General features: G+C 42.8%; 1 protein-coding gene across 2 annotated transcripts in view; it reads right to left on the bottom strand.

Moving 5' to 3' along the window:
* Window positions 1-2,047: 2,047 nt before the first annotated feature.
* LOC109902502 (zinc finger and BTB domain-containing protein 7A) overlaps window positions 2,048-11,363 on the bottom strand; it is a 29,178-nt gene continuing 19,862 nt past the window's right edge. For both annotated transcript variants that reach the window (XM_031786133.1, XM_031786134.1), the window contains exon 4: window positions 2,048-9,415. In XM_031786133.1, the coding sequence (XP_031641993.1) occupies window positions 9,007-9,415 (409 nt within the window). In that variant the 3' untranslated portion in view covers window positions 2,048-9,006. The remainder of the gene's footprint in view (window positions 9,416-11,363) is intronic.

The raw sequence follows: 11,363 nt of genomic DNA, 5'->3' as shown, positions 1-11,363 counted from the left end.
AACAACAGCCCGTTTGGAGTTTTCCAAAAGGAACCTAAAAGATTCTCTGGTCTGATGAAACCAAGATTGAACTCTTTGGCCTGAATGTCAAGCGTCACATCTGGGGGAATCCTGGGAAAATCCCTACAGCATTGGGGCAGGTAGCGTTCTCATGACATCCCCCAAACCCAGAATTGTCTGTCGGAATGCCAGATGGTGAAGTGTGATTCATCACTCCAGAGAACGCGTTTCCACTGCTCCAGAGTCCAATGGAGGCGAGCTTTACACCACTTCAGCTGACGCTTGGCATTGAGCATGGTGATCTTAGGCTTGTGTGCAGCTCCTCGGCCGTGCTTTCAAAGGCATTTTGATACTCAGTAGTGAGTGTTGCAACCAAGGACAGACGTTTTTTTTACATTCTACACGCTTCAGCACTCGGCTGTCCCGTTCTGTGAGCTTGTGTGGCCAACCACTTCTCAGCTGAGCTGTTGTTGCTCCTAGAAGTTTCCACTTCACAATAACAGCACTTACAGTTGACCTGAGCAGCTCTAGCGGGGCAGAAATTTGATGAACTGACTTGCTGGAAAGGTGGCGTCCTATGATGGCGACACATTGAAAGTCACTGAACTCTTCAGTAAGGCCATTCTACTGCAAATGCTTGTCTATGGAGATTGCATGGATGTGTGTTCAATTTTTATACACGTGTCAGCAACGGGTGTGGCTGAAATAGCCAAGACCACTAATTGAAGGGATGTTAACATACTTTTGTATGTATGGTGTGTATATAGCCACATGGGCCTTTTATCAAGTACATTGCTCACCTCCTCCGTCATCTCTCCTCGTCCTCTCAGTCGGCGAGGAGAGTGAACGTGGATGGAAATGGCTTGCTTGAAATGAGAAGGTCCTTCTCCACTAAAGCGTCATTAGGCAAATTACGTTTACATGGGTGGATCCCAAATAGATGTGTAAAGTGCTAAAAACAAAGTTAGTTGTGCAATACATTTTATAGATAAAACAATAAGTTGCATATTGTTTTTAACGTGTGCATGTTTTTCCTCTGGCAAAAAAAAAGCTGATTCAAAGGGGGTGTGGTCGATTTCAAAACACTTCCGCGGTAGGATACACAGGAGTATGCTCGATGAAAGGTGGCTATCGAGGTGGTTCCCCGCCGTTTGGATACTAACGAATAGACACACTCTTCGACCACTTAGCGGTTTCCGGGTCACAGAGAAAAGAGGACCGTCTTTTTCTTAGCGAGAATTTCCCCAAGTGTATCCTAGCGGGGCCGTTTGGGTCGGGATAACGACCTGTCACGTGATCCCGCTCACTCACCACAGTAAAGCCTGAAGGAATCAGGCACGGAAAGACAAGAGGAGTGTTAGTGGACACTGCAGGGTCCAAGACCATAGCAAACAGGGAGGAATTCATGTTAAGAGTCAAAGTACACATTTCACTTCAGAATATATTAGAAAGTATCAAAAAACATAATGGTGTATTTCTTTCTTTGCTTAAGTAGCTAAATACGGTAAATACAGCAAGTTACTAAAGGTATCTAGTTTTAGTACTCGTGTGTCATTTTAGAAAGTATACTGCCATCTTGTGGGGGGGGGGGGGGACTGATGTCCTAAGCACTGCATATGGAAAAAAGTTGTGGGAGCTCTTCATACCAAAATAAAATATTGTAATAATTTATTTGATACTACATTGATAGATTAAGTACATGTGTAGTTTATAATATTCTTAATTATTTGAAATTCACAAACAGGTTGGATGACTGTGTATTTGTCAGTAGGACCGTTTTAAAGTGAAGCAGATTGACTAAATATTGACATGTAAGACATTGTAAATGTACACATGTATGTAAACTACTACAGTACTTTGAACTGTTTTTAGATCATATTTGATGAGAAATGAATAATTATGAAGTTGATGTGGTTTTAGTGTGTGGGCATAACAAAAGAGAAACAATTTGCCTGACATTTGATGTGACAATAGCCAGAGACTTGCACCTGAATGCATTCTCTGTCTTTTCTTAGTAATAAACAAACACAAGCATGCACACAAAGAGTCGCAACCATTGTTTTTTTTAATAGAAAGATCTTATTTTCTTTAAACCAGGACAACAGACATTTTTGGATATATTAAAAAACAAAAACAGAACAAAACCGAAACAAATGAAATTATATGGTTTAGATGGTATGGATTTAGTGGTCTCATATACAACACAATTTATTTTTGTAGCCAAAAGTGCAAATCTCCAAAACCACCTATCCCGCATAACTTCCAACATACAATAACAGCCAATGTTTAAGGAAAATGACTTTAAAGAAGAGGATAGGGTTTTTAGCATCCAAGCCTGACAGACAGGAAATATTCTGCCTCCCCCAAATGTGCAGCAGAGTTCCAAACTAGTATGGATGATTAGTCATTTTTACAGTCAGAAATCGTTCTACAATGATAATAACTCTTCTCCCTCACACCTGCTATGTCTGCATACTATATTTTGCTGAAACTAATTTTGATTTGACAGAAGAAAAAAAATCTATCGAGGCCAATCAATTAATCGATTCTGTAAAAAACCTTAACTCCAAAGGTGACAAAAAATGGCATAATCATTTGGTTGTGTCTATTTTATACCAGATCCAGCAATTTACTTTAGCTACACAAGGGTCACTAGTGTAGGGCATAGACACCACACACATTAATGTGGCTACTACGTGTAAATGATGTGAGGGGTACAAAATAAAACAGCTTTAAATCTGCATGTTTGACATTAAGTAGTACAGCACAGTTCGCCTTCTCAGAAAGCTTATGTTATGGAAGTTTCTGTGCAATGCAACTCTCCCAATGATTTTATATGACTTGTTTTCCAAATATATTTGAGATTGTATGTGGAGATAGGGAGACCTTGCCTTTACCCTTCCACTCGGAGAATCTATCTATCAGCTGAGACGGTGTGTGTGCCAGAAGTGTATGTATGGCTTTGTGGGGCGGCAGCTCGAATGGACCTAAACCCAAATATTCAAGTTTTCATTTTTTCATGAAGTTTTTGCATTTAAATAATCATCCATAATGAGAACAAAAATATAAACAAGAATAATAACAATAGTAATAACCAAAAAAACAACAGCACACAATATTCTGGATGGCCTTTTGCAAAGTGCTTTGTTACAATAGCAGAAGCTGAGACAGACAGGCAGTTGGATGGCCAGGTCTGGAGGCCCAACTCACTGCCTGTCTGTCAGACTGGGGGTGGTAGAAGGGGGGACCGACAGATTGAAACACTCGGCTGTAAAACGCTGACTGTTCATCTCCTTCCACCCCCTCCGTCTCCCCACGCCAAGACTCAAAAGTGGAAATTACAGTATGAAGTTATGGAATGTATCCTCTATTGGTTGGTGACTTCAAACCACAAGTCTCTCTCTCTCTCCCCCTCTGCCTCCTAGCTTCCCCTGCTGAGGGCCTGTGATCTGTAATCAAAGGCCAGTCAGTAGAGAAGTGGACACCAAGGTCTGGAGAGAGAAACCCCCCCCTGTGCTTCTTATACCCAGCTACTTTTATACATTTCAACCTGATTAACACACACTTCTCAGCCCTCTCCCTCCCACAGACAAGCTTTTGAATCAACATTAACAATAGTAACGGGGGGGGGGGGGGGGGGGGGGGGGTCAGTCACATGGCAATGGGGAACCAACCGTTTCCGCACTCCTTGTTTTGAAAACCATTTTCTTTAAACATTGGTACAATTTGCCAATTGTACATGGAAGGCAAAGAAAGAGATGTTAATTCTGAATCAAACCACAAACTGAACAGAAACAGGAACACCATGTATTTCAGTGTTGTTTTTCAACTTAGAAGCACAGAAAAATAGATCAACATTCCCCATCACCAGTTCCACAATTTTGCTACATCATATCATTCCCAGTGAAACACAACAAGATGGGGCAACCTGAACCATTGCACCGCAATCCTGATCTAGTCTCTCCCATGTCGTCGCTGCTGACCAATTTGGTCCCTTCCCACCCCAATCCTGACCCTCCCACGTTGTGCAAACCATTGTAGCCCACTGACGTAGAGAAACTCCTAAACTGGCCAACCAACCAGCCAACAGCCTCTCTGGCCCCAGGGATGGCTGTGTAAGTGCCAGTGCCATGCTGTGCATTATGCCATACTACATATGTCATCCTCAACTTGCTGTGCTTCACCAGCCTGGATATTCAGGTGTGAAGCACCACTAACAAAACACACTCCTCCAACCACCACCCACTCCTGTCCCATGATTATTACAATTATCATTGTTATCAAATGTTTTGTGTCGTTTTTAATGCTTTCGGACATTTTATGTCATAGTGAATTAGGAACAAAACATCTGGTGGATTTTGGATTAACCCCAATGATACGTCTTCTCTTTAAGGAGTTGTGAGACATCTCAGCGTAACGTGTTGGAGTAACAGTGGTCTAGGGCGGAGGCTGGGAGGTCTCAGCAGGAATGGGACCACGAAGGAGGAGAGAGCTACACCACTACATCACCCAGTAGTATGTTTATCTCACAGGGACACTTCTCACAATAACCAATTCATTCAAGTAAGTCATAGTAGTTTGGTCAAACACTACGGTGAGAGTTGGATTGAGAGTGTGGCTCACTAGAGATCAGCTTCCAGACAGTTTAATATATATTGTCTTTTGTTTCTGTCCCCCACCTGCCAATCGTCCCAATGTTCAGTATGGAAAGGTTTACAGCCACACTCAAAATCCACATTTTAAACTCTAACTATGTGGAAGTCAGTGTAAGGCGCTCTGAAATTAGAATGAGGGAGAGAAAGGTTCTTCCATTCGTTCCGTTTTAAGTCACGTTCTTGCCCATGACCCATGTCCACCTGGGAGCTAGACGGAGGCCCAGCCTCAGACTTCTACTGGACCCATTAAACAAAGCTTAGTCCTCAGACAAGGCCAGAGTGTCCCAGGGACACTCACTCTAACTGAAGGACACCTGAATACATCTAGACCCTAAACACACTGCTCAGAGGGTTGTCATACTACCTCCCAGAGGCAGCATGCATATATATATGCATATATATATATATATAGGGCCTGAATGTGTACAACATTTCAAACATGTAGTTTCAGATTCGCTCGTTTTGTCTCCTCTGTGTGTACCATCCTAAAACTTTCAGAGCACCTTCAGGTTTTGATGTATTCAAATCCCATACATCCAACATGTTGTGACGACTTATCAAAGTCTTTTTCTCTTTTGGTTTGGTTAAGTAATGTTGGTACACTTCTCAGAAGAACCTCTACATGATTAAGTCTGTTGGTTAGGGGAATGGATGGACTGTCTGTGTTGGACCGTTGAGTGTATAACACCCTGTGCTCACAGAAACTCAAGGGCCTTGCTGAGGTCTCAAGCCCTCCTTCCTTTAGTAGGACAAGGACTTTAGTGCAAACTCTCGCTGTCTCAGCTAAAGCACTATTTCCAGTGCTATCAGGCTTAATATCCCCGACCAAAACACCCCTTTAATCAAACTCAGAAAATACCCTACTCTCCCTAAACCAATTCCTATACCCCGACCCACACACAAAACAGCCATAAAGTTGATTAGAAAAAAGTGAAGCTGTAGGGACACCTTTTTAAGAAGAATTCAACATAAAGACATAAAAGAGAAGCTATTCCATCTACACCATTGATTTTAGTCCACGGAAATAAAGAGAATGTGAACTGATTCTACACAATTTCCTGCATACATATCGAGGGGGTGGGTTTTGTTGGTGTGTGGCTTGGTCAGAGGTGGTCTCATTCTGGATATGTTTAGAATTACTTTCATACCTTTATATCATATACAAGACATGAATAGCAATTTAGGGAGAACTCTATAAGAGTGTACTATGTACAATCAGGGTAACTTTGGCTTAACCAAGATTAAAGAAATAAAATAGGAATACAACTTGAAATCACAATATTAAGGCCCAAGAACATTATACGTTTTGATGGCTACATATACTTGAGTGATAACTTAGAACCCCTAACAGATCACCTGACTACGGCTTCTTCCATCAGACCTATTCATATACATGACTATACCCTGAGCTCCTGGCTGTCAGGCTATACATATCAACCCCTCTCATCTACCTCCTTGTCTTCTACTTGATCTGTGTATATCAAATACTGACAGACTATTGATTTGCATTCTTCTAAGAGGAGTCAACATCCCAGGGAAATAAGGATTTCAACAGAATACAAAGCAGTGAAAAGTGATGGAAAAGATGGTTGAGGGTGTGTGGAAGTTTCAAGTGTACTCACACACACACACACACACACACACACCGTTAGTTAGCCACTACTTGGAAAAGGGTCTATCTGTGTATGATTGAACTGCCGTGCAGTTGGTCTGAAAGTGTCTGACTGCGTTCTCTTCTCTGTGATAATATGTGGAGCTATGAAGGGAGCTGGTGAACAGATGGGTGGAGATAGAGTTTGTTTATCCAGGCTTGCCCTGAGACCCTCCAGCCATGCACACACACACCCCCCCCCCCCCCCCCCCCCCCCCCTCTGCATTAAGACATGAACATAGACAACTCACTAGAGCTTGTTTTACCAAACCTAACTTCAAGTGCAATCAGTTACATGGGGTTATTTTGTCTTTAAAAAAAAATGTTTTTAAGGTCACAAAACATTGTTCATTTTTTTAACCTGCCTGACTTCTCTTAAGAGACCCGAAACACGCATACATCTTTCTTTTTTGGCAGCTTGTCGTCAAAAACTGAACAAAACCAGAGAACAAGCTTAACGGAACCACTTGCGATGGGGACATTAAGCTAATTCACCTTAGTTTGTTTCAAAGTACCCGTTTCTTTGACAAAAGTGCCTTTCTCAGTAACAAAGTGCATTCAGAACCTGCTTCTTTCCCATTAAGGTGCAAAGGACTGATACTCAGGACACAGCATTGCAGCAATGGCAGGGGAATTCAATCTACAGTCACCGGCACGGCACACTCTCCTTTGCCCCAAAACCAGTGTACAAGTATGGTTAAAAACACAGAGTTGACAAGCCAAGCGACTCAAAACACAAAGACAAACGTGTTCAGATCTATGTGAACCAGTGGCCGTTTCCAAACACACGTCATAAGGCTGTGGAGCAACACCCCAAGATCTCTGGTGGCTGCCCTCATGTTTTTTACCCACTATAATGGCTGCCTGGCTTTTAGTGCACTGGCAGTTTGGGGAGCATGTTTCAACGTGTCCACAACTGGAGGAGCTGCTGACACTCCCAGCCCAAGTCTAGTGAGTGAGTCAGAGAAAAGACCCTGGCTGCCACACACACCAACACCTAGCAGCAGTCCGGTCAGCCACCGACCAGACCTCCTCTACCCAGGGCTCTATAATACCATGTACTCCACAGGCTGGTTTTGGGGCGATGGAGAACTAAAGTGAGAGAGAGAAAACGTCTGATTTGAACCCGTTCTGCCTGGAAAAGTGGCTGTGCCGGGGAGATTATATTTTGGAATGCAACAGACATTGTGAAATCCCCCTCCCCTCAACCTGCCTCACCCTGCAGCTGTGTGCTTATTTGGCCTCCCAACTTGGACAGGTATTTATTGCTCTCTTCATCACACAGGTTGCCTCATGGTTCCGTGGTCCCTAGGGCAAAAAAGACTGGAATAAGCACTAATACACACCTTTTCTCAACAACCTCCTTTAAATATACCTCGCTCTGTGGGATCTCTTTAGTGAAGCTGTGCAAACGTATATATCTCGGTCTATCCCTGCTTTTCCTCTTTCAACCTGCTGTTGGTTAGAGGACAGATCCTGTCAGAACTGCACAAAGTTAACCACATAGTATCGCTTCTACCTTCAGGCAGGAACTCTATATACATCTCAATCAAGTGTTAAGTTTAGGACCAATGGGTATCTAAATTCAATATATTCTAACATTCATATAGTCTCCTTTCTCTTTTACCCACAAGCTTCACTCTGTGAGAAATCTGACGTCAGGCCGAAGGAAACCCCGATTGGTAAGCTAATATACCTCAGCATTAAATCATCACCACCTAATGTGTATATCTATATATATATACACACACGCATGTATACAAATGTAAAGTGTCAAGTACCCAAAGCAGTCACTCAAAAAGGGACAAACAACAATAACAAAGACAAATCAAAAAGAAAATAGAAATGAAATGTCAGGGTTGTGAGGGCTAAGAGTCAACGACGTGGTCAAGCTGAACGGCACCATGGCCATGGTAGTGCTTCAGAAACACACCCCCTCCTCCCCTCGCGTTCCCTACCCCTGCAATGGAAGAGCCCCCCAAACGTGGATTCGACTCAACATTTAAAAAAGATGAACCATAGATTTTTAAAATATATTTTATCGAGTAAGTAACACTTAAATCAAACCCTTGTCTGATTCTTTCTGAAGCCTTTAGAAAAAAGGAAGCTGCATCAGAGGTGTGGGTAAGTTAATCTTGCATATATTGCCATATTCTGACAATACTGTTTCTATGGTAACTGTACATTTTAGAACTGCAAAAGAATAGAAAAAGATTGGTTGCTTTCCATCTGAATATGAGAGATTACACTCAGTTCACCCCTGCAGCAGTTAGTAGGTGTGGGACACCTCATCGTTTGGCTCTGAATTCAAAACCTATTTTAACTGCATAGTTTGCTCAGGGTTTTCTGTTGTTTTGTTATGCATATAAAGCATTTTTGCCAAATGTATAAAAACCTAGATCAGACAGAAATGACCCAGAAAGGAGACATCATGGGTGTGTGATTTTAAGCGTTCCTTGCTATTTAACAGAACACTGACTCATGTTTGTCTGTTGTGTCTACTGTTTCCTAAAGCAAAGAAATAAAATAAACTGAAGATATTAGATTTGTGACACCCTGATTTGGTTTATAGAGAAATAGTTAGTTGTGTTTTTTGTTTTTTTGCCTTAGCGTGTTTTTTTCTCTCTCTTGTTTCGGCAGCGGCCCCTCCAGGGGCCGAGTATGACTATGGCGTCCAGCGTCCCTCCCTGTCTCCCTGCCTCAGTGCCCCGGCTCCTCTGGCCTCTCCTGGGGCTGGGGACTGTGTGCATGGACCCTGGAGGCCCCCTCTGTCGAGGCTGCCTCCATGCGCCGTCTCTCCCTGCCACTGCGAGGGCCGGGGCCCACCAGCCCCATGGAGGCCTCCAGGAGCCCGGGGTCCCGTACCCGAGGCTTGCGGCCCCGGCGGGAGGGGATACCGTTGCAGCCGTCCTTCTTGAGGTGGCGGTGCAGGTGGTCTGAACGCACAAAAGTCTTAAAGCAGCTGGAGCACTGGTAGGGCCGCAGGCCTGTGTGCACGCGCATGTGGTTCTTCAGGTCGTAGTTGTGGGCGAACGCAGCACCACACTGCGTACACAGGTAAGGCTTCTCTCCCGTATGCTTACGCATGTGAACCTTGAGCTTGTCCTGCCTGCGGAGGAAGAACACAGAGGCTCAGTCCAAGACAACAGAGAATTGATTAGTACAGTAGGAACTCTGATAGCAACAAGGGTAGTTAAAGTACTAAGTAAACTACTACTATTAACCAAACAATAAGAAACACAATCTTATACACATTTTCATAGCCATTTCTGTCTATTATATTTCAGAAAAACAACCATTTGAACCATGTCTGTGTTGACATTGATAAAAAGTATAAAATGTTCCAAAACGTAGCTATTTATCTTCGCAATATATGACACAGTACACCTGGTTATATTGAGGAACGTGTGCTCTTAAAGTAAGGTGTTTGGCGTGGCGGCCCACGGGTGATTTATTTATTTCGGAGTCCATTTTTTAAACTTTGTTTATTGTTGGACATAAGACTGTAAAAACAACAGCAAATCAGCTCCAAGTGATTTTCATTTTTTGGAAATCTTTCCAAAGTATTCCAAAGAGAATCTATGCGATCGCATACAAATGTAAGCAAGGTTTGAAATGATTATGTTTTAGTCAAATATTATATCTGTTTGGGCTTCTTGCGGTCAATTTGCAGTCTACAAATGACTTGCTATTATGTTCCGGCCCCCTGACCCTTCCCTCAATAACAAATTTGCCCGCTGCTAAATCTAGTTGATGATCCCTGGCCTTGGGTGAACGTGCCTATGGAGGCAGTTTGTCTCCCTGTGTCTATCTCCTTCACTATAACAGCTGATGGACCACTCCCAGGTATTTATTTTTTACTTTTTACTGCACTAAGGATATTATCGCTTGGATAACCTTGTGGCACAGCGGTCTAAGGCACTCCATTTCAGTGCCAGAGGTGCCACTACAGACCCTGGTTCGATCCTGGGCTGTATCACAATCCCATAGGGACGGGTTTGGCCGGGGTAGGCCGTCATTGTAAAATAAGAATTTGTTCTTAACCGAATTTCCTAGTTAAATAAAGGTTAAATTAAAATGGTAATTATTGTTTCTTTTTCATTCTTTATGCAGATTGCACTGCACAGAACACCGGAAGAATTATCATTGTGAAATATGACTGGATTAATGTAATGTTTGTCTGTGTCAATTAATCCCCTAAAGGGTGGGTTGCCAAATGGCGAGATTGGCACAGATTTTTGTATTTATTCATTCAGTCATTCATTCATTCCAGGTTGTTTACTCTGCCATGGCAGCCAGGTCATCTGAGGATAGACCATAAACTTCACATCTTTATCTACAACATTTCTCAAAGCACACGTAGAGACCCGGCCCAGAGCTCAACGTTCAGTGTGGCTGGGTTCACGGGAAATCTATTTCTGGGGCAGATACCTTCACACACTAATACCTGGAAAGTGGAAATCCAATAAATAAAAAATGCTGGTGAACGAAGCACGTATAGGCAGATACACTCACTGACCTTAAACTACACACCACCCACCCCACCTCTATACACAGTGACACAAAGTAGCACAATGACAGAGGTGAATTATTTAAAGGGCAGGAGGAGTGATTTATTAGTGCGAGAGCAGCACACTCTTAACCCTGATCAAACAGGATTAAGATTACAATACCACCTTCCCTTCTCAGTGCACTGCCGACCGGCTTGAATTTAGACGCCACATTTAGATCAGGCACACCCACCCGCCCGCCTGCGCAAAGGGTCCTGGGTATATCCAGTGTGCATCTATTTCCAATGCAAGTCCCTTGATTAATTAATTAAGGGGATGGTTTCAAGGAAAAGATGGTGCTCTTAAATATGGGAAAACTACCCTCAACCCCTCCCCTCTATCTCTGAAGACCATCCAGTTTGATTTCTATTTGCCATATATTTTTTAACTGTGCTGTTTCACAAAAGGATGGGAATAAAAACAAACAAAAAATAACTAATGAAAAAAAGATTATACAGTATGTATAAACTGAAAGTAGAAGCCTAAGTGTTGTCAATTAGTTAACTC

Source organism: Oncorhynchus kisutch, linkage group LG13 (assembly GCF_002021735.2).
Source record: "Oncorhynchus kisutch isolate 150728-3 linkage group LG13, Okis_V2, whole genome shotgun sequence".
In the NCBI taxonomy this organism is placed as follows: domain Eukaryota; kingdom Metazoa; phylum Chordata; class Actinopteri; order Salmoniformes; family Salmonidae; genus Oncorhynchus; species Oncorhynchus kisutch.
Note: the sequence above shows the minus strand (reverse complement) of the source record. Positions and strands in the feature narration are given on the sequence as shown.